The 24711-nt window shown below is 36.0% G+C and overlaps 4 protein-coding genes and 2 non-coding genes across 7 annotated transcripts; 1 reads left to right on the top strand and 5 right to left on the bottom strand.

Annotated features, from left to right (window-relative positions):
• Positions 1–512: 512 nt before the first annotated feature.
• Positions 513–1394, bottom strand: LOC145239046 (putative methyltransferase DDB_G0268948). Its single transcript, XM_080102335.1, has one exon. The coding sequence runs from the start codon at positions 1392–1394 to the stop codon at positions 513–515; it is 882 nt and encodes a 293-aa protein (XP_079958461.1).
• Positions 1395–5516: 4122 nt separating this feature from the next.
• LOC145238282 (sodium/potassium-transporting ATPase subunit beta-1-interacting protein 3-like) lies at positions 5517–10723 on the bottom strand. Its single transcript, XM_080101405.1, has 7 exons — positions 10500–10723; positions 9964–10101; positions 9273–9353; positions 8760–8966; positions 7518–7578; positions 7255–7345; positions 5517–6326 (listed from the first exon to the last, which is right to left on the bottom strand). Exons 1-7 carry the CDS (start codon positions 10554–10556, stop codon positions 6299–6301), a joined length of 663 nt encoding a protein of 220 aa, XP_079957531.1. The 5' UTR covers positions 10557–10723; the 3' UTR covers positions 5517–6298.
• Positions 10724–11104: 381 nt separating this feature from the next.
• LOC145238283 (DNA-directed RNA polymerases I, II, and III subunit RPABC3-like) lies at positions 11105–12739 on the top strand. Of its 2 annotated transcripts, none has more exons than XM_080101406.1 (3): positions 11105–11348; positions 11472–11611; positions 11692–12225. In XM_080101406.1, exons 1-3 carry the CDS (start codon positions 11208–11210, stop codon positions 11942–11944), a joined length of 534 nt encoding a protein of 177 aa, XP_079957532.1. In that variant the 5' UTR covers positions 11105–11207; the 3' UTR covers positions 11945–12225. The 2 variants fall into 2 exon arrangements, with proteins under 2 accessions (XP_079957532.1, XP_079957533.1); XM_080101407.1 differs by lacking the exon at positions 11692–12225 and adding an exon at positions 12232–12739 and having other exon boundaries at positions 11127–11348; positions 11472–11621.
• Positions 12472–15344, bottom strand: LOC145238281 (KICSTOR complex protein ITFG2-like). The gene is made up of 9 exons (XM_080101404.1): positions 15079–15344; positions 14779–14947; positions 14343–14483; positions 14106–14262; positions 13961–14040; positions 13745–13895; positions 13380–13526; positions 13089–13286; positions 12472–12709 (listed from the first exon to the last, which is right to left on the bottom strand). The coding sequence occupies exons 1-9, from the start codon at positions 15200–15202 to the stop codon at positions 12605–12607; spliced, it is 1272 nt and encodes a 423-aa protein (XP_079957530.1). The 5' UTR covers positions 15203–15344; the 3' UTR covers positions 12472–12604.
• A 5323-nt stretch (positions 15345–20667) lies between these two features.
• Trnag-gcc (transfer RNA glycine (anticodon GCC)) lies at positions 20668–20738 on the bottom strand. Its single transcript has one exon. It is a non-coding gene; the product is annotated as a tRNA-Gly (tRNA).
• Positions 20739–20743: 5 nt separating this feature from the next.
• On the bottom strand, positions 20744–20815 carry Trnae-uuc (transfer RNA glutamic acid (anticodon UUC)). Its single transcript has one exon. It is a non-coding gene; the product is annotated as a tRNA-Glu (tRNA).
• Positions 20816–24711: the final 3896 nt, after the last annotated feature.

Here is a 24711-nt window from a genome sequence, read left to right as displayed (position 1 = left end):
TATCGCTTTTACTTCAAATAAACAAGTTTTTTGTTTATTGGTTGATACCGACAAATGGACTTTGCACAATATACCGGGGGAATTTTATTCTTGGATAGACAAAAATATGAATGGTGTGTCATTACCAACCAAATTCATTTAAAAAAAGACACCATAGCAGTGTTTGCGAATGACCTATCTGTACAATGCTTATGCACACAATCTAGTTTACTTCAGGTTTTTTTAGCCAAGGCCACCCTAAACTTGAAAATGAGCTTCCATCATCACATCTTCATGCTTCCCCCCTGTATAGCCTATATTCAACTAAAACGGAATGTTGTATCTTTTACCATATACAAGAAAGAACTTTTTTTATACTTTGTTTATTGGTTAAAACCGAAAACAAAAATCTTTGAATAATATTACGGTGGGAATTTAATTCTTGGATACACAAAATATGAATGGTCTGTCAATATACCGTAGCATTATTTAGGAATGACATATCTCAGCAATGGCAATGCACACAATTTAGTTTATTTCAGTTTGTTAGCTAAGACCAGATAAACATGAAAATGAGCTTCCATCATCACATCTTCATCCTTAACTTCCTCCATCTCCCACTCGCGTTTGACGAAGTCTCGCAGCAACACAGCTCGATCCCATTTCTTCACTTCCTCCTCACTTGCATCCTTGTGCTCTTCCTTCATCATCTTCATGTACTCTTGATAAGCTGCAAGTGAGCGGAGAAAGCCAATTAGTTGCTCCAAATTCCAGTCACGCTTCATCACAAGATCTTCTGTGATCCATTGCTTATTTTCAGCATATATATTCTTGTAAATATCTTGGTACTTGTTATTTTGGTGAACGTTTGATTGCTCATCATTGACAATATCATGGTATTTTACCAAAATACCAGTGGTTTTGTCTGAAAGCTCTTGACGCCTGGCAGGATCTTTTACATTTTTTGGAATAATTCTCGGAGCGTTGTAAGAGAATAAAGCCATGCAACCGTCAGGTTTCATTACTCGTTTGGCTTCTGTGAAGAACTTTTCCAAGTCGAAACGATGACAAGCAGTTGCACTAACCAAGAGATTAACCGAGTTTTCTCCAAGCGGTATATTTTCCGCAGTGCCTACTTCATACTTGATATTATCGTATTCATTTGCCAATCGAGCTTCTTTGATTTGATTTGTACTTACGTCTATGCCGACTATGCGTTTAAAGTGCTTTTGAAAAGCAGAAGCCGCCTGACCGCTGCCACAAGCAACATCGACCATTAAATCTTGGTTATCATTTTCAGATTGCTGGTGTTCATTGCAAAACTTGAGCACTCTTTCAACTACACATTCTTGAAACTTTGGTCGAAATTCCACATATAATTTGGTAATATCTTCGTTTTCGTAAACACGAATCATTTTTTTCGATTTGATTAAATGACTTTTCTGACAGAATGACTGTTTTTCGATACTCGGTAGCTCAAAGTTTGAAAGGAAGTCAAAATGTGTATCAACCTAATCTAACTGTATTGACAAATCATGTTCGAACTTTGTAATATTTCCTGTCGCAGTTAATTAGGATGCGACATTGTGATCTGGTGTTTGTTTTGTCCCGTGGTGTGAATTTGCCACATACTACAAACTTATAAAACGCACTGCTAATGTAATTGCTCACAATAGTTTTCGCCCAATGGTAGCTAACTCTTTTTCGCTTGCTGTTCTAATTACTTGTTATATAGCAAGGGTTCCCAACTGGGGGTACTCGTATTTTTGAACATCAAGGGGTACGAAGATCCTTGGGCCACAGAGCAGCCTTTCAAACATTTTTGGAATTGTAAATGATATTATGCCATTAAGGTCTTTGCTCTTTTTAAAAAAAAAAGCTTATCTACAAATAATTGTTGTTATTTACTAAGAAACCTCGTTGTCTCATAACAATGCTTTTTTATTTGCTGCCAGCAATAAACAACAAAGCACAAAAGTAAGCATTTTTGTGTGAAATTCTGGTTTAACGCCTAATTGAGCTATAAAAGCAATTTAATTTAGCAATGTATATCTAAAAAATTCCATCAGAATTTTTTGGGGGGTACGAAGAATGCTCGGACCTGACAAAGGGGTACGAGCGGCCAAAAAAGTTGGGAACCTCTGCTTTATAGTAATGCGTTTGTTCGCTGGTAGAACATGAATTATAAGGTTATTATTATATTCTAAGGACTGTTTCTTAAACATTCCATTTGAATAAGATAATAAACACACCCTCGTTCATCGAGACTCATGGATTGATTGATCACGAAGAATCAGAACGTCAGGAGGAAAGTACACGTAGACTTTATTTACCACACGTAATCAGGGCCCTCGAGAACGAAAAAATATGCTGGTACAAGTCAATTTCTGAGCATACACATTTGCCCCTGCGATTTTTAACCTGTTAGTAACTTTGCACATCCCTCCTGTGTGACCTGCTGACAGATATGGGCAAATAGTTATACTGTGTAACAACATAAAGATGTATTATGAAACAATAATATCTAAAATTCCAGCGTGCGGCTTACAACGAGTAAATCGGTATAGTTTTTCGGTCTTGAATGAACATTTTGATTTGTTCTGATCTACATGCCCGTTTAGATGCATGGCTTGTACAATTTGTGACTTTTCCGGATAAGCTTTGCGTTTCTTGTAGAATTATTTTTAGGCAATTAGTGAGGCAACACTGTCGAAATGTAAAATCACAACAGACTCGGCTACACAAGGAAGGCAATATTTTTTTCGCTGGAAAATACAGAAAATTTAAGATTGAAATTAACATTTTAAATTCTGATTTAATTTGGAAAATGTATGCTCTGTATGTGATCACTGATAAGGACATATAATAAATAAACATGTTTATCACCTAACATAATCCAGATGGAAAGAGAAACAAATTTTAACTTACACAGGCAGCAACTCCATCAGCAATGAGTCAAAATTAGTGGTTCTCAACCTCAAATGCAGGATAACAGCAAACAACAAGAATCTGAATTGCTGCAGTAAGCTTACTGATACTGACTTATGATAAACAATACAACAAACAATTACCTTTGTACGTATTTATTCTCGGTAGCAGATTGATTGGGTTGAATAATAATAGTGTTCAAATATGCTGCAATGTAAACTTTCAAAATAGTAAATTTCGAAACATCGATTTTTTGCTATTGTAGCTTTCATGGTAATACTAATTTTTAGTGATTTTCTGAGGGCTGCAAAAATTTATAAGACTAAAATTTAAAACCTATAAGATAGGCATTTGGTTGGCAAAAACATGTCATTAGATAGCAATCTGGTCGCACCAAACCAAACCAACTTGTGGCTGCCTAAAAAAGTAATGTACTTTTATATTCCTAAAACTTAATTGACATATCACACCCATGTTAACATTGTTAAAAGGTTTAAAATGTCACAAAACAGGTACAGATCTCTCTTCAAGTCTGCTTATAACTTGACTCCGAATCAAAAGAAGACAATGGCACGTCACATTGCCACTCAGGCCAGAAAAACGTAACAATGGAACGTCATAACGGTTTCCAAGTTGTACAATGTGCAACAAACTAATGTTTTTAAAATTGCATAAACTGGAAAATACTGCATTGCTGTGTACTGAAGTGCTCTTTATTCTTCACAATAATTACCTGTCAAAATGGGAAACTGCTTAAGGCGCCAACAAAAAGCGAAGGTAAGAATAATTTTAAGAGAGTTGGCATGATTTAAGTTGTTTTTAACGCAGTTTGTCCGTTTAGAAGTCGAAATTTTGCAATCGATGCAAAGAGGCTAGGGTCAAATCATCTTCAAGGTATCAGGAAGTAAGATTTCATAACTTGTTTGCCTTACCTTTAAAAGGAACAAACTGTGCAGGGTAACTATTAGCACCAATTTCCACAACAAATTAAGAAATAACTTTTTTACAGGAGATATTTGATGTCGAAACTAGTGGTAAATTGACGGAACCAGAAAGTCCGATAAGATACAATTTTGAACAACTATCTGCTTCATTTTACCTGTTCATTTTCTTGAAATTGTTTCGAAGAAAATCCAAGGATGGAAGATGGTTGTGGCCATAGGCGCCTTGGGTTTTTAGAGCACGGTGGCGGCCACCGTGGATATTTGGGTTAGTTTGTAGCGGTTTTGCACGAAACATGGAAAAGTCTGATCAAAAACTCCTTATATTTTGATTTGAAAACAAGCTTGCTGCCGAAAAAGTAACAAAACATTTCTTAACACTACAACCTGGTTTCCGAACCCGAGGGGCGGGAACTTGGCCGAATGGCCGGGCGCGCCTGACCCATATACAAAACCTGATCGGGTTTCGTCCCCGGGAGTATCCTGGGTTCGAATCCCGTGAACGACAAAGGGCAATTTTCAGTTCTCGGACTGCCGCCTAAATGTCGAAAAATACAATGCAAAAAAAAAACGATTGCTTTCATAAAAAAAAGAGAATTAGACCAAATAATTGTATTCATTATGAGAAATTTGCGTGCCCATTTTGTTGACACTTGAGACCGAAACCGAACCTGGCTCGACTTACAACTCTGCTTCCACGGCTGCGGAGCTGAAAATACGTGTAAATTCAAGGTCAATACTCGACTGCACTCCATATAAAATATATTTTACTTTTGCATGTAGCTTGTACATGCTGTTATTTTTACGTTTGCATGTCGCCTCTTTATACTGTCTTAAATAAACCACACAAAAAATGGTTCGGGTATTTTTTTGCTATGTAGGCCTATTCTTAACATTTTTTTGTGTTTTTAGGTGAAAAATTTAAAAGTTAACAAACACATTTCCGCGACGAACTTTCAAAATTATTTTGCTGACAATATTTTAGTTCCCACAGTTTGTAGATAGCCAAAAAACATTTTTAATCATTATATGCCTAAAAAAGAACAAAATAATTGCGATCGCATGTAACCATTAGGCTACAATCATCACTAAACTGCTAAACATACTTTAAATATGATGGACGGTCGGTTGGTACGCCATGTGTCCTCTGATTGGTTAATAAAGCCTGATAAGCAGGGTGTGTTGTGATTGGTTAAAAGATGTCGTGACCCGCAAACTTCCTCCATTGTGATTGGCTCAAAACCCGTTGTTAGAATTCGGAAACATGCTCACGGTGCACTAGTGTGCCGCGGTACACATTTTTAAATCACAAATTAATTGTCGAGACCAAACACAAATTTCTAAAATTTTAAACTCTAGTCTAAACCATAACATTGAACTTTCCCCAGAAAGCCGAATGACATTTATTTTACGCGCCTTTCGTTAATTTAAGGCCCTGGTATATCACTGGAATACAAACTGAAATAGCGAGTCAAGTAAGGTATAAACATAAGAGTTAAAAAAAGGTTATGGAAAACTTAAAACAAAGACTGGTTTACCTACTGTTACTTCGTACGGTCGACAGCTAGTTCCTACCACGTATTGATGGATGCGTGGCCAAAAAATGCAGTTAACCATTTGTGATTATGTGAACTACACTAAGTTTTGTAAATGGAGACTAAAAGCAAACATGTGAAGGAAGCTTGTATTCCATGAAACACTTGTTTATCGAACCATACAGAACACAATATGAAATGGTTGGGCACAATGAAAAGTATTAAGCACCTTCAAAAAATCTACAAAATAGTCACAAATGGTATTTTTACAGTTTCAAGTAACAAAGTTCTTTTGCAAGTAGGTAACAAAGGTGCAACAAAACTAAAAATTGCCACAAAACACAGCTTTGAACAAGAACTTATCATACAACAAAAAATAAGCTAGTGCAATTGCACTGACAACAAGGCCTTGATAAAACTTATTTTACACTTTTTGTATACTGCATGAATAGAAAACGAAACTGGAGCTAAATAATGAGTTTGCACAGAGATGAAAACCCACCAATAAGTAAAAGTTATACTGGGTCAGTAAACATATGCTTCTTTCCTAAAAGAATTTGTGTGCATTTTAATGAGTATAACAGTCAACCAGTCTGTTGTAGCTCAAGTAATCAATTGATTACCCACTTGCACAAATGCAAAAATATAACACAATGTTTGACATGTCAAGATTCTGCACCAGGAAGCAACTAAAAAATACAACAAATCACAATTTTGATCAAGCAAATTAATAAAAGCAAAAAAGCACAATGAAAAGCAGTGGTTTGTTACACAATTGATAAACATTTAAAACACGTTTCACAAATAGCAAGTGACTGAATTACAGATTCTTCATTTTCCTGGTGTGTATTCTGCTGTGGGCAGTGTCTTCAAGAAGGTTTCAAGCTGGTGCTTCTTATAAGGGGTCACTCACCATTATGCATTTGTTGAACTACTGACTCCACTAAACACATTTTATTGGCATAAATCCTGTGTTATTGGAATATCTTATATGTATTATTGGCATAAATAAAAAACATCTTATACACTACAAAAAGATCAATATCTTTTACATTCCCTAGTTAAAAAGGTACAATACATGAACTTAGTGCTACAAACTTTTTATTAATTTTTACTGGATTGCATGTGTACATATTTAGCAAAACATGTTTATATATTGCACAATATCATTTTAAAAAATCAGAACACAATAACTCTTTGGGTGATATTGTGAATGAGTTGTTTTATAAACAAGAACATTACAACACACAGACTAAAAGTTGCTTGTGTAAGTATGTATTGAAGCAGCCCTGTTGTGTGGTAGAACATGATGGCTTGTACTCATAAAGCCATGCAAACACAGGCATTGTTATGAGACAATGAGGGAAGAATGTTAAGCAAACAACTTTGACTTATCATAGTGACCTCATTTATGCCTTTCTCAATTTTAACTGCTGATTTTTTATGGTGCTGTAACACTCATTATGCTGTATTGAGTTTTTACCAAACTTAAGAGCATTTGAATATAGTTTTAACATCTAATTTTTACACATATGGTGATTGTTTTATTAGGTAAGAACTCAAGAATATCCAAAATAGAAAATTACTTAAAACATAACGATATAGACACAAAATCCTAAATTTTCCTGTTAGAAATAAATATAATGATCAAAGTAGACTTTAAAAGGAGATGCATAATCTGTAATGTTTCAATGAATGCTCATATCATTATCAGTAACAGAATGTGACCATATCAGTCATACTCAATTTCAAAAAACATGGGTTTCGTAAAAAATCCTCCATAATGTCACAAATCTCCACGCAATTTTCTGACAACTTATTATTAAACACTGATTTTTTAAGACTTATATTTTACTATATTTGATACTAACCCCACAAGAGGCTGACTTTGTATGGTGTTGAAATTTGGGTCATTACTTGACTTCCTCATATCACTGTCAGGACGGGAACCGATGAAGTCAACTGAACAAAAATTAAGCACTAGAAATTAACTGAAATAATTCACTTTGGATCCCTTGTTTTCAAAAAGCTTTGCATTCAAATAACGTAGGTAAGAAACATTAGCTGAAGTAAAATTCAGATTGTTTTAGTGCAATGAGCTGGTAAAGCAAAATATACACACACAGATACTTACAGCTGTCTTCTTCTTCTCGTAACACTCCAATCGCGTAACATGACATTCCAAATCCAAATACCTAATAGAGAAGCAGTCAATTTACCAAGCTTATTAAAAGCCACTGTAAGTCACCTATATCTTGACACCACAAACATGTAAAGTAACAACAGCTTATTAATTACAATTTCCCTTGCCTAAATGGATTTTGAGATTCGACATTTGATAAGCAATGTGTTTGTGATAAAAGTCATGTAGGATATGCTGGATAATTCTAGAGTCTAACTGTTGTCAAATCTTTTTTCTTGTACATTTTTTTTTAAGTTTTCTTTTATCCTGCCTAATTATGAGATATATGTGAAACATTGAGCATCATTGTTAATACCTGGGGTATTGTCTAATGCAGTGGTTCCCAACCTATGGGTCGCGACCCAAAGTTGGGTTGCTTGAACATTCTGTTGGGTCGCTTGTTTTAGTGACAATTATAACATCTACTTTTTGACGCCTCGTAGCGTTACTTTTATATTACCCAGGGCTTTAAATTGTTGCCCAATAATAACTTCATCACAACTTGTCGTGATAATGGTTAAAACTGTTTGTGACGTCATAAAGTGATGTGTTAGCTCACAGTAGAGCGTTGTCTGGCTAATAATGCCTCGATTCAAAAGTTTTCGGACTAAATGGAAGGTTTGGTCGAAAAAACAACAGCGTTTGTTTGTTATAAGGTTCGTTATAAGATTTGCTAAACTGGCGTAGTAATTTTCAAAAAGCTTTCCTAACTTACAGACAAAAATACAACCAAAATAGCACGTCCATGGGTCGCGAGAAACCACAAAACTAAATTTTGGTAAGTATTTAGGTCGCGTTAAAAAAAGGTTGGGAACCACTGGTCCAATGGGCTAATGTTACAGACTATTGGGGATAGACTGATTATTATCAGCCGTCCTATAAACAGATGTTATTTTTGCTCGGCACAACTGCGTCTTTGCCCTAAGCATTGGCTGTTTGCTGATCAGTATCAAGGCAAATCAACGTCTTAAGCCTTGATACTCTGACATGGCTTTCATTGGTGCTGTTTTTGAATGGTAATGTTTGTTTGGTAAGAGTTACTTGCCATTGAAACGTTATAACTGTAGGCCTTTTACAGCAAATAAACTATTTTTTTTAAATATCGGTTATCAGTTGTATCAGGTATTGATAATACCAATTATAATTGGTATCTGCCATAACAACCAGTATCCAGCACGACTATTGTCTACTTACAGCAAGAAGCAACTGTACAGCTGATTGTCCAACTTCAATGTACTGAAAGCCAGCAGCACAAAACCACGGAAACTTATCACTAGAAAAAACTGCCGCATCAAACACAGTTGCAGTATCTTCGCTGTGGTCAATAAACACCATGCATTTTTCCCTGAACCAAGTGTATGTGTCACTTAATCCCAGATTCAGTGTGACAACATGATCGTTCTGTAAACAAAACCATGACAATAATCCAACAGAAACGTTCATAAACTTCAAATGGTATGATATGTGCTTCCAATATTGCAAAGTAATGAGAATTATTAATATTGGAAAATATATTTAAAAAAAATTCTTTCAATTGAAATAAATGTATTGGTCAAAATAGTTCTTCTGCAAATACAATTGGCAAATTAAGTGTACAAAAGCAAGACCCATAATTATTAAACTAGTCTGTAATTTGCTTCCATTATCACCAGCAAACTATTTCATTATAGGCTCAGATTTTAATTTTTTAACTCAGCAAAATCTTACCACATTCAGCCCTCCAATGCCTATGTACAAAAAGATGAGGTAAAGATTCCATCCAAGCCAAATTAGAGTCCAAGCAGAATACTACAAAGTCACAAACAAAGTTAAAAACATTTAGTAAACACTTTTAAACATATTTCTGGGATGTTTTGTACCCAAACATATTTGACTATATATATTTCACCAAAATCTCTGATTATAAGCTCTTTCTCAGTTATCAAAAATAAACACTTTGGCATGCAGAGTATTTGAAAATGGCACACAAGCTTTTGCACATTCAAATGGTAAACATTAGGATTTGTCAGGCAATTAATTTTTTTTCTATTGATTCTTCTTAGCCTAAACATGTTTACTCGCATTTGATGACATAATTTTTTCTAATTATTTGAAAGGATTTTACATATTGGCAAAATTTTGGAATTGAGACCGAACCATTAAGACGTTTACGACATGGTTTGGAAAAAGTACCAAACGTTGGCACGCGAGTAAATTTTAAAACCAAAAATAGCATGGCAGTGTTTTCGAGTTGGACACCCCTGCTTTAACCTAACTTGTCACATTATGATAAAATAAAATTGTTTTTAAATGTATATTTTTGGCAATAAATCTGGGTTTAGACTTAAAATCAGGCCATAAAAGTTGTTGTTAAGTTTTACAAGGCTACTAGCCCAATACAACTTTCTGCAAGTCTTACCATGGCAATAAGTCGATGCCTACTACGACTACAACCTATCAATGCAATAACAACCGCAAATATTTGGCAAAAGTTCACAGCAATCGCAGTCCATTGTAAACCAAGAAAATCGTAAGTCTGTCTCACTGCTACAGTAATCTGTTAAAAATAATATAATTTTACATTCAGTTTAACCAACTATCATCTGCTTATAGAAACAAAAAAAATAACTAGCTATATTTATATTATATATAAATAGCCTAATTTCAAAAAACAAAATGAATGATTTCAATCATGGATGATTGTGGAATAAAAATTTAAAAACATATTTTCATATGCAACAAAACAATCAATTTATACTCAATCAATTTATACCGACTTGTTTTGTGTTAGTGTATAATTAATATTTTATTTGCACAAAAGTAAAACAGTTTATTGTATCTTCTTATTAAGAGGGTAAAACAGATTTAAGTTTGGTTGCAAAGGCTGTGTTTATCAAACGGAAACCACAGGACACTGGCAGATAAATAGAATTATCATTCGTTTTATATATTTACCAACTGTGCAATGCAAATTCCAATCATCCAACAGACTCCTGAACACCGGCAAGACATATTTGTGCAAGTCTGTCCTAAAATCCCTTCAAATATCCATTTGAGATCAGTGGTTAGTTGTATAGAGTTACAGTTTCCACTTTCGCACCGACAATGTGCGAATACGTTTATTTACAAAACCTTTCAAGGCTGTGACTTGTGAAAAGATTTTTCAGGTTTGAAAGAAAAATTTGCCAATTCGGTATGATTTCTATGAAAAGATTTTGCAAAACGTCATAAACATCCATTACTTGGCCGCAAATTCTTTTAAAGGGGTCACAAACATCTTTGTGTGATTGGACAACGACTTTTTTAAAGCTGTTAGTTTATTCGTTGTAATTCACTGGTTTTATTTATTTTCTGTTTTGGACCAAGTGGATGCCATGATATCAATCGGTAAAAATTAATGCTTTAGGTTTATGTAAAAACACCTAATACAAAATAAAAATTGGGGTTTTACTGCATTTATATTTTTGCTAATAAAATCTTTTGAAATTTGGATATGCTGGTTTATAATAGATCAGTTATTTTCCACCAACTGTGCGCACTGTTGTTTTCTTGCCCGCCACCGAACATGTTAAAGTATGCAAAAATTTCACATGTAGTTGCAGTTTGGCAGAAAAACAATAAACAGAACTTCTTCTGCGCACGGTTTTGTTTGTCGTTGTGAAGATGGCAACTGGACTTTTGTTCGAAGATATCTTTGATATTAAAGATGTTGACCCGGAAGGGAAGAAGTTTGATCGAGTTTCTAGATTACACTGCGATAGTGAATCATTTAAAATGGATTTAATTTTGGACGTCAACACCCAGGTATATTTAGTCAACATTTTAGGCATCCGCGAACTGAAACTAATCATTTGATCAAAAAATATGTTCGATTTACATGATTATGGATATATGTGTGTTGTTTGCTAAAACATCTTTAAATTACAGATATATTCACTCGAGTTAGGAGATAAGTTTCGTCTCGTGCTTGCAACAACTTTAAGTGAAGATGGAACACCTGGAGATATTGAATTCAATCCTTTGTGGGAAAACACCCCCTCACGTGCTGACCAGTTTGAATACGTCATGTATGGCAAGGTCAATATTGTAAATTCCAAAAGTTGATTAGTTTTTTGTAAAAGTTAACAAGTAAACCTTTATCTTTAAGCCCTCATCCAAAAAGAAATAGCAAAAATGTTACCCTGAGAACTACTTTCATGCCAGTCTGCAGAACATCTCGCATGTGCAGGACCAACAAGTCCTGCGTGCGCACATGCACAACCCATAAGTTCGTGTGCAAGGCCAAGTTCAGCAGGCGCAAAGCAAGAGGTCAAGGCAGTACAGTTAAATGCCTTTCGTGCGAAATTTCCACGTGCAACCGCCCAAAATTGGTGTGCAAATTTTTTTTTTTCAAAAAATAATTACGCGTGCAGTTGCCACACTCTGCAGACTGGAGTTTATGGAAGTTCTATTTGCAATCTTACTTGTGTGCTTTAATGTAAATTTAAATGTGGAATATGTTATAATCTAACTCCTCGTTTCAATGGGGTTAAAGCAAGGTGTCACAGTGCACAAGGCAAGACTAAACGAAAAAGGTCAATCTGTCCTATACGCTGTAGGTATACAAGTAAACAGTAAACATAGTGAGAGGGGCTGCTTTGGAGTGTCCACACCGTATTTCCAAAATCTAATTTTCATGTTGCCAAAGGTTTATAGAATTGAAGGAGATGAAAGTGGTGGTGATGTTGCATCAAGATTATCTGCCTATGTGTCCTTTGGGGGTCTGCTAATGCGACTTCAAGGAGATGCAAACAATTTACATGGAATGAATGTTGACCAGAACATATACTTGCTCCTAAAAAAGCTGGCTTTTTAGCCTAAAAGTAAATCCTAATGGATTTGGATCAAAGATGTGTGAAGCTAAGGCGTTTCACAGTTCACACCAAGATGGTCGTAAATAAACAAGTTTGTTTTGTGTCAAAACACAAATAAAACAATGATGTATCAAAGGCATTTTGCAAAAGCATGTCTTTCGTTTGCATCCAAATCGTTTTGTAAAAGTTAAATCAGATTCAAACTGATCACATATCCTCTTTTGAATGCTGGGACTTGTTTTCCGTTTTTGCCAGTTCACCATGGTTTGTAATTTCATCGTTTAAGCACTGGTTTAGAAACTTTCGCTTTTCCTAAAATACAACGAAAATATTGCTGTAAAACTCTCAAAACATTATCAAAACCTCCTATAAAAATATATACACCATGTTTTTGGAAAAAGTTTAAAACATGTGAACTTGTGTTAAAAACAGGAATACATTTTTTTCTGTCACAGAAAGGTTTTTGTTTTTACATTAATATAAGAAGGAGACATAAAGGACAAGAACTATGTTTAAGAAGTAATACTAGCTAAACTTGATTATTTTCTACAGACTATTTAGTCTAAATGCAACAGAAAAGTCTAACAATTATGCATTAAAAGTAATAACAGCATATGTTATAAAATAGAATCTTTAGTCAAGATTTTTGCTTAGTGTTAGGCACCTAAAAAAACTAACACACTAGACTAACCTCATCTGTTTTTATTTCAAACTTTTCAAAGATTTCAACCATTTCTGGGTCCTCATTGGCCAGTGTTATAAAATCAGCGGCACGCAAGTATGGCAATCTTACATCATAATAAACCCATAGCTGTTTGTGAAAATCAGCGTAAACCATGCATGGAATATTCTCTTTTCCATCAATGCTAAAGTTACCAGCACAAAATGCCTAAAAATCACCTAATTAGTAATTTGAAACTATCTTAGCGTAACCCTTGTTAAACTTTACTTTTTGTTATGTAACACAAGAGCATTAAATAACCTGAACATCATCATGAAAATGATATCGAACAACATTTCTGTCATGATCAACAATGTATGTCTGTCCATCCCTGGCACACACAATCACTTCCTCACGTTTGTCACCAAGAATGTCAACCTTCTCTAGAGCGAACAACTGATGATCTACCTAAAAACAAATACACAGGAACAGAAATAAATTTATCAATGCAGGTGATGATGACAGCAGAGATTGTCGAAACGTCTGAAGGATGTATTCTATATACACACACCAGTACCTTGGCAGTAATGTTTAGGCCCAAAAAAAGCAATCTGTAAGACAATATAAATTACACAACAGTTGTTACCGTATATTGATTCTCAAACCAATTCATGTTGCATCATTACCTGTAAAGACCACAAAATGTGATTTTCTTCGATAAGCTTAATAGTTCCATCACCAGTACACATTGCAAAATACCCTTCCTCGCTTTTGTTGGTTTTGCGGATATTCCCAATAATTTGACAAGATATTGCTGGGTTTTGAGATCTCCGTTGACTGCAACAGGTGATTTTGCCCATCAGTTTTTTGTTTTGGTAGGTTCGAGTACACATACTACAAACCTTGATAGAGGTGTAGCTTGAACCAGTTTGTCATCATTGCAGTAACCACCTGAAGTGGGGGAATCCCCAGTGCTAGTTCTCTAAAAAACACAGATTAATAAACTTTTAATTTCAAGGTCGGTGACTAATAAAGTTTCTTTTTTACCCATCCAACATGTAGAAGGGAAAATTGACACCCTGGTTGTGAAACCATGATAGTTGGCTTTTCATTGTTAGTACCAACATGAAGTGAGACATTTCCTAGTAAATGTTTAAGTTTCCAACGCTGTAACAAACGAAACTTCTTCAATCGATCATTCCACCTGTTGAAGAGGTATAAAACGAAAAAAGTGGCTAGTTCACCAAATTATCACTAGTATTAATGGCAAAATGAGTGTTTCACCTGAAAGCTGAAACATGTTGATCACTGTGACTTGTTACCAATTCTTGCTTTCCATCACCATCCACGTCTCCAATAAACATGTTGTTCACATTTATCACCAACTGTTCATTTGCTGCCACTTGCGAGGAACCATCAGTAAAACTACAAGTACTTTTTTGTTTATGTAGTGACATGAAAAGGTAAGCTTAAACAGAATTTTTTAAATCAAAATTAAAAAATATTAAATTTGAATTGAACAAACTTTTTAACTTTTGCCATACACAAGCAGTGTACAATCATTGATTACACTACAAAAACAAATTAAGTTAGCTGTAGAGAGTGCACAGTAAAGGTCTCAAAGATGGTGTTAGAACCGATAATGAGTAACCAGAGTACTGAACTGTTTGGATGATTGTTGTCACCACAAAACATCAAAATGGGTATCTTACGTAAATACCTTTTTCCAAAATCAATTACAGTGCAGTTTCCCCCAACTGTAATGATGGTGACCATTGGTTTTCCGGTGTTAAGAATATCACCAATACAAATGCAAGAAATGTCACCGAGATCATTTAAAGTTTGCCATGGTTGCAAGGAGTCACCCTTGTACACAGAAAGTGTACCTTCTGTAAACAGCAGTAAACAATGCCAGGATAAATTTGGTAACTACTAACTGACATTTCTTTAGCATATACAGTTAAAATTTAAAGCCTTTGCACTTGAAATACATTCAGGAATACAAATTATTGCCCCTTACTTGAATCACCAACCACCAGTTCATTAAATTCGTCTCCGTCTACATCACCCAATGCCAAACATCTGTGTGAAACTTTGCCTTCTGTAGTTAGACGGAGGTGCTGGACAAAACTGACAGACCTCATTGGAGAACGCAATGTCACGTTTAAACTATAAATTGACCATCATCCACAACGGTTTAGTAATTAGATTGAAATGATACCAAGATGGTAGTAAATAAACGTGACATTTGCAGCCTATAGAAAAGTGCAAACGAAAGACCAGTTTTTAGGGGAATTACCGTACGGTGTATTTAGTTTTCTTCTGCAAAAATATAACAAACATAAAAAAATGCATGTTGTTTTGGCAAATAGAATACCAGACAAGCAATATAATTTTTTTGTGCATCGCGTAAATATTGCGGTATTTTCTGAAAAAACAAATTTGAAAGAAAGAAAGAAAGAAACACAATAAACGCGTGCACAATCTGAAATTCTAAATGTTTTTTTCTGATTGTTTTAGTGGTTAAGTAATCTTTGTATCAAAAAACTTGGGAACTTGGCATTTAAAAGTATGTTTTGTCGTTCCCTATACTATGATGCATAATTTGGTCCAACACGCTTTCGTAACATGTGGAATGACGTTAGCCTCAATTAAATATTGACATAGCCTGGTGCCAAGCCTGGCTTTTGTGATTTGACAATGGTAGTAAAGATTTGCAGCTGTTATTAGAACACTCTTTCAGTTCCGTAAACTGACGTTATAATTAAAAAGAAGCTCAATAGGCCCGCTTGTTGGTGAAAAATATACGCTAAAATTTGAAAGCAAAACACTTTGAAATGTTTAGAAGCAAACTTAGGCACGTTTGCAAGTAGGCCTGCAGTTTTATGTGCTCTTTGTGGAACTGTATAAATATTCGTGATTGGATTGTAAAAAAATATGTTTGTGCTAATTCAGAATCATAAGCGTTCTATAGTTTTAATGTGGGTGTGTCCGTATTTTAACTCGTTTAGAAAGCCTAAGTTACCAAGTGTAGAAAATAAAGCCGCTTTTTGGTTTTGTGTGAGAGCATTTCTGTACGATTACAAATTGCTAAACTCACGTCACATGTTCATGAAAGAGTGATGGACTACTTCCTCGGGTAATGCGTCATTTTGCAGTGTTTTCCGGTGTGGTCATACTAACATTATACTAGACTTTGCATGTGTTTATGGCCCGTAGCTGTAGCTATTAGGATTCTGTATGCAGTAACTTAAGGAAAATAATCATGCCAAAAACGACTGACAAAAAACTAGAGGAAGCTGAAAACTGCCTCGTTGTTGCTCAACAACTCGAAGACAGCAGACTATTTGACCCCTCTTTATCGATGCTGCAGCAAGCAATGGATCATTTGGAACTGGTTAAAAACAGAAGGGATAAGCTATTTGCCTTTACGGTTGTAGCTAACAACCTGTCGTGGCTTGCTGAAGCCATGTCGGAGAATGGTTCGTTAGGAGATGCCGAATACATAATCTCATCCATGTTGACGACAATTGTAGAGGAGCTAGATGCCCATGGATTTTTGTTTGAAAAAGACCAGGACCTCTGTAAGTGTTTTGTGGATTGCCTTTCAGACTGTAGTGTGTTCTTTCTCAGTGCTGAAGAGTACGTACAAGGCCTAGAAGCCGCTGAAAGGGGACTAAAGTTTTTGGAAAAATGCCATTTCCTTGCAGGAACAACCGCTTTCGGTAGATGCGTCCATTGTCGAGCTTATGCTCTTGCTTGTTTAGGGGAGTATGAACGGGCTAAAGACGAGTATATACGAACACTTAGGGTATACGTGTCGGCGTGTGATTGGTCAAAAAATGGAAGCAGAGACGAGACTGTATCTGCATTGACCAAGCATGTCAGAAACCTGGAGGGGGGCGATGGCAAAAAGAACCAAACTTCGGGAAAACTCCGTTCACCTATTCGCACAAAGAAAAAATAAATTGTGTTTCATTTCAAGTAATGTATTTTAAAAATCCCACAACTTTCATCTTGTTGCAATTAATGTTTTTAATGAATAGTGCTTTTGCTGTTGTCATCATGTGCAAAAACTTCGCTTTGTCGCTGTTGGCAATGTCGTGACGTTGGATTACGTCACTGTAACAAATACGTCGATATTTTTCTGTTTGCTTGGTTGAACACGACCACCACCCCATGTTTAACCCCTAAACATACTTGCCTATGTAACGTGGGTTAGTCCAGGAAATGTGATTTGCTATGGGTAACGTGACCTAGCAAATATGACCCATTTCTTGTCAGGCACTCGTTGTACGTTAACCAAGCAAGTTTATGTTTTTATAGTTTATTACTACAATGTTGTGTCTCATTACTACAATGTTGTGCTCGATTTTATACGCGTCAGATTAAACATGTATACACATGTAAGTTACGAAAGTAAAAAGATTTAAAAATATTTCAGATTTAAACGAGAGACCTTCGAGTTGAAAACAGTTTTGTTTTCTGTTAGTACCTAAATCATGCCGATGTCAGGTTAAGCAACATTAAAGAAAGTGCTAGGTAAAATTACTGTTGGCTTACCTGACTAAAAACAGTATGGTACGTATATACCGAAATAGAACCCAAACAGTTGGTTTAGATTGTTCGCCGAATCACATTTTATTTTAGACCGTGCGCATGATCGGCGAAAACGAAAGAGAATTTTAATGCTTGACTTGTTGGCTTACATCAAATGTTTACACGAGACAAACGTTTTTGGAATTTCGACTATTGTTAAGTTTTAAAGCAACCTGTAATGCTATGTAAAGTTTATTGCTACCAATCGAGTATATCGTGTTATACGTACCCTGTTTCATGTGACACTTTATATACCTTAAAGTCCCATTTGAAAAAAATCAAATAGCTTGAAAAGAGGTATTATGAGGTAAATGTGTGGCAAAACAAACAAGTGTTTAATTATTGCCTATAGTTTGCTCCGGTTTCTGCCCAACGCATCAGTTTATTAACATTGGCACGATTTTGCGAGATACAAGCCTGACTGCAATCTTCTTGTAAACATTTTTTTATTTTCTAAATGTTGTTTCTGCTTTTTTGTCCAAAATATTGGTATTGTTTTTTGCTTGTTGTCCCAACTGTATCGCATTTTAGTAGAAGCACTGCACCACAGTATTTAGATTCTTCGTACATTGTGCACAATTTAACTTTCATCCTAATATCTTACCCAAACACGATTTTAAGTTATTGCTCAATTGCATAGAAGTACGATTTGTAGGTCAATGCGAACAACGCGTATGTTGCACTTTGTCGCGTGGTGGCGACAGTGCGTTGAAGTACTTGTTGGGTTCAGTCCGACATTGCCTCATCGTGAATCATCGTCGGTTCTTCTTAACGCTCTCTTGTTTATGTGTTAAACTTTGACACTTCCCTGCAAAATTAATTTGAAATGAATGACTTCAAACCAGAAATGTAGACTAGAGGGTCACAGTACAGACAAGGTTTAAATCTAGCCTTGGGGCCACTTTCGTAAAATGACTAAACTAAACCCACCCCGTTATCTTGTGCGTCTAAAACTAAGAACAGGCGACATTGCTTGAAGTTTAACGAATTAAAAGGAATCAAAGTGTAGAGCTTTTAATCCAACCTCTTGAAATTGGTATTTCGACCGAGGAAGCATTGTTTGAAAAGTAAGATTTGCTGCCAAATGTTAATAAATAAAACGAACAACTTGACTCATATGTGTCAAGAATTTATTTGGTTAAAATAATTTAACTGATGGTAAATGTGTTATAGCAGGACATCCTAAAATGTATAGCCTGTGACCACCTTCTAATTTATTAAAATAGTCCGCCTTTGGGTTTAATAATAAAATCAGCTTAAACGTTTGTTTCGAGTTTTGGTGTATTTTAACCAACAAAACACCAGCTTGGAATGGCTCTGTATTATCGTCATGTACAAAAATTTTCTCGAAGAAAACACGTTCATTTTAGGTTTGAATTGGATAAACTAAACCCCCGAATGATCTTACAACACACGTTAAGTCAAGACTTCAACAGCTGTAGATCCAAAAAAACTTGTCCAGCAACAAACAGCCTAAAAATGGCAAAGCCCTTCTTTATTACACTGTGTTAAACAGAACAGGTGTTATATGGCGTTACGCTTTAAAAGGTTAGATTCCGAATGACCCGTGTTATACAGCGAAGCGAATCAACGGCACTGCGAACTTTGGGGGGTCAAATTGTTGCCTTTCTGCTCGTAAAAGTGGGGTATATACCACCGGGCTTCAATTGCCTGTTTATCCCATGTGTGTCTTAACCATGTTATAGCAAAACCAAACCAATCATTTCAGATCATTGGGCGTAAAATTGCCAGCTTTGGCAACTCCGTGTAAACACGGTTTTCGTGCTTTCCTAAAGCAAGATTTTGTGGAAGATTTTTTTCTGTTGTTCTGATCAATAAGTTTTGAATGACAAGTTAAAACTGGTATAGTTTTGTCAAAAAATAATTTGATAATTTCCTGGTAAATGGTGAATTGAATTGCAAGATTGCAAAAGTTTTTTTAGATTTAAATACCGAATTGACAGTGTTGTACGAAGTTGAATTTGCTATAGAGTGCCCCAGCAAATTTTATTGCATTGCTCTAGTTTTTAAACAATATCAACTTACAATGTTTACAACATGCCGTAAAGATTTTTATATCTGGTTGATATCATAGCGAGAGACATTTTGGGAACATGCTAATGTATGAGTAAAGTGCTCTGGCCTACTTTTAGACATGAGATGGACAGTAAACGCACTTAAGGAGTGGACATGCGTCAGCCGATAATGATACCTTCCCGTATCTCTTGGTCTGTTTACATCGCTTCTAAGCTCTGATATCCGTTCCACGTGACAGCCGCCATCGAAAATGACGTCACGCTACACCTATTTTTTGAATACATGTCATTGAAACCATCTAACTTTAAATACAAAATTTTATATCGACCTCATGTGTATTAGGCCTATATGTCCGAAATTGGAACGGGGACAGTTTATAGAATTTTGTATTTAATGCAGATTTTGCAAAAAAAGCAAAGTTACCCTGAACCATTTGAGCCATTTTTGTACACATTTCATTGAGCATTTAATTCCCAAACGTACTGTCTATAAAAGCAATTTCTAGTATACTATATCCTACACTTACACGTTACACCACAAAACAATTCCATGCTATTCTGTTACGATTTTATCCGAAACAAAACTGTGACGAATTCGTGGCTGACAACGGGCACGAACTTTAAATAGCGTCCTTTGCGTTAAAAGCGCGAATTGTGGTGACGGGTTAACGGTTGGTTTCGTGAGAATTCGACAAAACTCACGCTAAGTTGCGCTCCATTTGTAGAGGTCGATTTACACAGCCAGCTGAAATTCGGTCCCCATTCACAAAAAACTTCTGAACAAGGACTAGGGCATTTCTTCTCACCTGGCGAAGAAAAAATTAATTACAGACTAGCTGTATAAGACCGACACGTTTAAAGTATGGAGTTGGTAAATGATAATGTACTGTAGGCACGCTTGGAGGAATAATACATCAAAACCGCAAAAATAGTCCAATGACCGCACTGAATTTGCGTTGCAAAATTTAAAAGATTGCATTGGCCGGGAATCGAACCCGGGCCCCCCGCGTGGCAGGCGAGGATTCTACCACTGAACCACCAATGCAAACGTTCCTACACCGGGAATCGAACCCGGGCCGCCTGGGTGAAAGCCAGGAATCCTAACCACTAGACCATGTAGGAGACGAGACTTCGAGAGCGAAAAAGCGCTGTACAAAGTAAATCGCGTTACAACTCTCCCTTTTAAGTAACCACAACTTTACTCTGAACAGCGCATAACATGTGGTATAGTTTTAACCTAGCTTGTTTGTTATGGAGATCTTACGTAACACATATTTATAAATCATTTTGTTTGTTTTGAAGATCAGGAAAGTCCAGCTGTAGATTTTGTTTGTTTTTCAACTTTTCGTTCTTATTGTAGCTGCGATTTTCCTTGTACTGTGGCGTTACCCAAATGCGATTAAATTATTTTCTAATTTGAAGGATAAGCATTTTTCTATTGTTGACAAAACAATAAAGCTTTTGTTCCACTGTTCCGTCATTATGGGATTAGTGATGTCATTGCACTATCTGTCCTCACGTAAACAATTGAAACAGGCTGAAAAATTTTCGACCAAAACAGAAGAAAAGTTGAACCGTCAGTTGATCTGCACACAATTAACCATTGTACGGTTGTACCCTTATAATTACCTAAGCTTTATCCAAGGTGGCTTACAGTGATAACACGTTCTTAAGTGTTTAATAGTATGCTAGGCCTACACCCAAGCTATAGTAAATAATTACTACCTGCTGGGAAAATTTTTGCACGTTTTTGGTCACAGCAGGTTTTTCTATGATGTAACCGTGGTATTTTTGTGGCCTAACAATAGATTACGTTGGTAACCTTTTTCGGTTCGTTATTAAATCTTGGTTCATTTTGATTGTGTTTTTTTGTTGACGAGATTTTGTTTTGGTTTGTTAAAAAAATCCAAAACATATGATTAGGCTACAAAACAAAGGCACAATATTTTGTATTCAAGTTTTTGTTTTGTATGCAAGTGTTTTGGTATCCGTTTGTTGCAATTTTAAATGAAAAAAAATAAAACCAAACGTATTGATTACCTTTAACTGAATACTAAAAGGGTTTTTTCATTTACTTCTTAGCCGAGTTTAGCCTCATCAAAATGTGGCGCTCTTTAATAAAACACGGTGACAATGTCAGAAGTTTGAACAGTTGATCAATGCGTTTCCAAAAGCATTGTTCGCGTCATGACAAGTTTAACTGCTTTGTTGTACAAAATATTGTGGATTGTATTTTGACAAGGTCACCTTTGGCGACCTGTAAAGAGCTGGACGTGTCTCTTCAAGACATAAATAGAAATCAAAGGTTTTAAATCTGACACGTTGCAAAAAGTTGCTAAACGCGTTAAAACGAGATAAAATGTTTTGTTGCTTTATTGGAATTTCATTATCTTGTTGCGATTTATCAAACGCTGTTTTGAAACGGAAAGTGCATTGTAATTTTAATGTGTACAATATATTGGATTTGATTTTGGCTTAGTGATAACTTTCGGTTTTCTGTATAGCGATTTTAGTTTTGTGGTCAAATCAAATACTACCCGCCGGATGTTAGAAAGTAGATTAAGTGATTTGTGTCGAATTAATGTATCACATTGCAGTAGTAATCTGTAACAAGGGAAATGAATGATTACAGAAAGAGCTACGTTGTCATTATTATGACGAGACAAGCGGCTAATAATGCGGATGGTCAAGTGACAATTATTGCTTTTCCGGTCAGAAATAGTATACCAGTTTCGTTTAAAATAACAATGTTTGGTTACTGTTAATTTGCATCCTTTTTAGCTGCAGCAATTGTGACAGTTCATGCTGTAATAAAAGAAATAAAAACATACATACGTCAAAATTCTATTTAGTTTTGTCAAAGTATTTTCGACCGTTTTATGCAAATACGGATGTAGTGCAATTTGCTTGGATAACAAAACAAGGTCAATGCGTTAAGTTGTCTCTACAGACAAAAAAAAGTAAAAAAAATTGTGAAGGGTCTGTCTGCATCGTCTCAGCTGGTAGTAACGGTAATGGCATGATTTGATCTTATTGTGAGGTCATCTGCCATTATGACGAAACAAGCAGGATAGCATTGTTTACGTCATTAAAGCCAGGTGACCCGATTTCTTGTCGTGCGCCCTTCTGTCTGTCTGCGAAAGTCGGTTGCAGTAAGCAAACAAACGTCTACCATAGCCCCCGGATGTACGTTATGTTCGTCGGATACGTGCACTTGTTTCAGCTGCTGTATTGATATAGTCTGTCAGCCAGTGACTACCTTAACAAGTGCACGGATGAAGAAAAGGATGTTTGTCCAATTACTGGACCCGTGAAGCGATTGTTCACGTGTTTGTGTCTAAAATTAAACATAGTTAACGCTTGTCGAACAGTGGCAAACCTACTACTATACATACATAGACTTGTTTTTTTCTTGTCAATCCTGTATTTGATCAAAACGAATTGACAGCTTTACATCTGTCGTTAATACAGACTCCCATTGTGTTACAAAAAGTTTTTAACAGCCTTTTTCAAGTAACCACTGAAATTTATCACTCTCTCAACAAAACGCATAATCCCATAAAGTTTCGAAAGCTAAGAGTCACCCCAAACCCATTTAAATAGTGCGCACGAACACATTAGTGTTAGTATGACAATAAAAACATCACCCAACCCATTTACAGCAGCGCCCCCCAATCGTCTCACCCATTCAAACAAGCAACCCTTGACCCCTGGTATTATGACGTCAAGGTGTCAAGTTAAAACTGAGGTTGGGAAAGGTTGAATTTTCAAGTGAAATCGTCCCTTTCAGGAGATGTTTGCGTAACCGAAGTGTCTCTTTATTTGACTTGCAAGGTCGCTTAGTCGTTAACGTGCCTGTGCAGGGGGTGGTCACATTATGCCAAGTGCTTCTTGCCTGGGAATAGAAACCTTTGGGTTTGTTCGCATAGCAATGGGTGTACAAGCAACCATTAAGTCTTTGTTTTCTGTTGATAATTCATTCCAAAGATGGAACTACCGCATTTGGGCATGGCTTTCACTCACTGCTACACGAACTTATTGCTGCATGGATAACACAACTATGGTCGCGCAATTTAGTTTCGATTATTAGATAGTGATAGACTATCTGAAAGGAATGGTGATTTTCGTTATTACTCTTTTCAGTACCGTTCCAATCCCAAGAAATTAAACAATATAATTCCTATTATTACTTAATTTGCTTGCTACGTTCAAACAGGAAAATGACACAACGCGTCATAACGTTTTTCATAGGAATTTAGGCAGCTTTTTGACTTATAAGTTGGAGCCAATCAACTAAGTAGGCAACACCATAGACAACATTAAAATCAGACAAGGACTATTAAAATAAGTTTATTAGATGTCAAAAATCGTTTTAGATCAGTGGTTCTTAACCTTTTTTCCTTGCTGCACCCCTTTCAAGTCACCAACCAATTTTCGCACCCTCTTACAAATCACTAACCAATTTTTGCTCCCCCTTCTGTAATTGCTTAAATAGAATAGACCTAACCAATCTTAATGATTCAGCATCCCCGCACCCCCTAGGAACAGTTCTCGCACCCCTTGGGGGTGCTTTATCCAAGCACCCCAGGTTAAGAACCCCTGTTTTAGATCATATCAAAAATATGTCCCATCCTTAATTAAAAGTACAAACTGGAATGTTTTCAACCAACAACAACAGAAAGGAAATCCAAATAAACACACTCGGTAAATATGTTGTCTTTTTGACGAAAGAAGTGTTGATTGAAACGTCACAAAGGAAGGACTACTGGCACGGGCGTCATTTGAATGGAAACAATAACAAGGGCGTATGAGTTTGAACTCACACTAAATTTGGTGAAAAGCTGGCAGAGAATAACGGAATGTTCGACAAATAACACTGACGCATTGTCATGTCACAATTAGAGATTGTTCAAGCCTGAACAAGTCGCTAGACGTGGACTTTTGTGAATGGTTTCTAGCTTTGTGGTTATATGTAGAAAACCGTGGATAGTTTGCTGGATATTACATACAGCATCCAG

Source organism: Phallusia mammillata, chromosome 7 (assembly GCF_965637545.1).
Source record: "Phallusia mammillata chromosome 7, kaPhaMamm4.hap1.1, whole genome shotgun sequence".
NCBI lineage: Eukaryota > Metazoa > Chordata > Ascidiacea > Phlebobranchia > Ascidiidae > Phallusia > Phallusia mammillata.
Note: the sequence above shows the minus strand (reverse complement) of the source record. Positions and strands in the feature narration are given on the sequence as shown.

Excerpts from the sequence above, each read along its gene's own strand:
- LOC145239046 (XM_080102335.1), bottom strand. The coding sequence starts at position 1,394 with ATGATTCGTGTTTACGAAAACGAAGATATTACCAAATTATATGTGGAA.
- LOC145238282 (XM_080101405.1), bottom strand. The coding sequence starts at position 10,556 with ATGTCTTGCCGGTGTTCAGGAGTCTGTTGGATGATTGGAATTTGCATT. Across the intron at positions 10,102-10,499 it reads GAATTTGCATTGCACAGTTG|ATTACTGTAGCAGTGAGACA; the intron begins GTAAATATATAA and ends TATTTTTAACAG. Across the intron at positions 7,346-7,517 it reads ACGAGAAGAAGAAGACAGCT|TTGACTTCATCGGTTCCCGT; the intron begins GTAAGTATCTGT and ends ATTTTTGTTCAG.
- LOC145238283 (XM_080101406.1), top strand. The coding sequence starts at position 11,208 with ATGGCAACTGGACTTTTGTTCGAAGATATCTTTGATATTAAAGATGTT. Across the intron at positions 11,349-11,471 it reads TTTTGGACGTCAACACCCAG|ATATATTCACTCGAGTTAGG; the intron begins GTATATTTAGTC and ends TTTAAATTACAG. Across the intron at positions 11,612-11,691 it reads GACCAGTTTGAATACGTCAT|CCCTCATCCAAAAAGAAATA; the intron begins GTATGGCAAGGT and ends TTTATCTTTAAG.
- LOC145238281 (XM_080101404.1), bottom strand. The coding sequence starts at position 15,202 with ATGAGGTCTGTCAGTTTTGTCCAGCACCTCCGTCTAACTACAGAAGGC. Across the intron at positions 14,948-15,078 it reads ACTGGTGGTTGGTGATTCAA|AAGGTACACTTTCTGTGTAC; the intron begins GTAAGGGGCAAT and ends TGCTGTTTACAG. Across the intron at positions 14,041-14,105 it reads CCCTTCTACATGTTGGATGG|AGAACTAGCACTGGGGATTC; the intron begins GTAAAAAAGAAA and ends TGTGTTTTTTAG.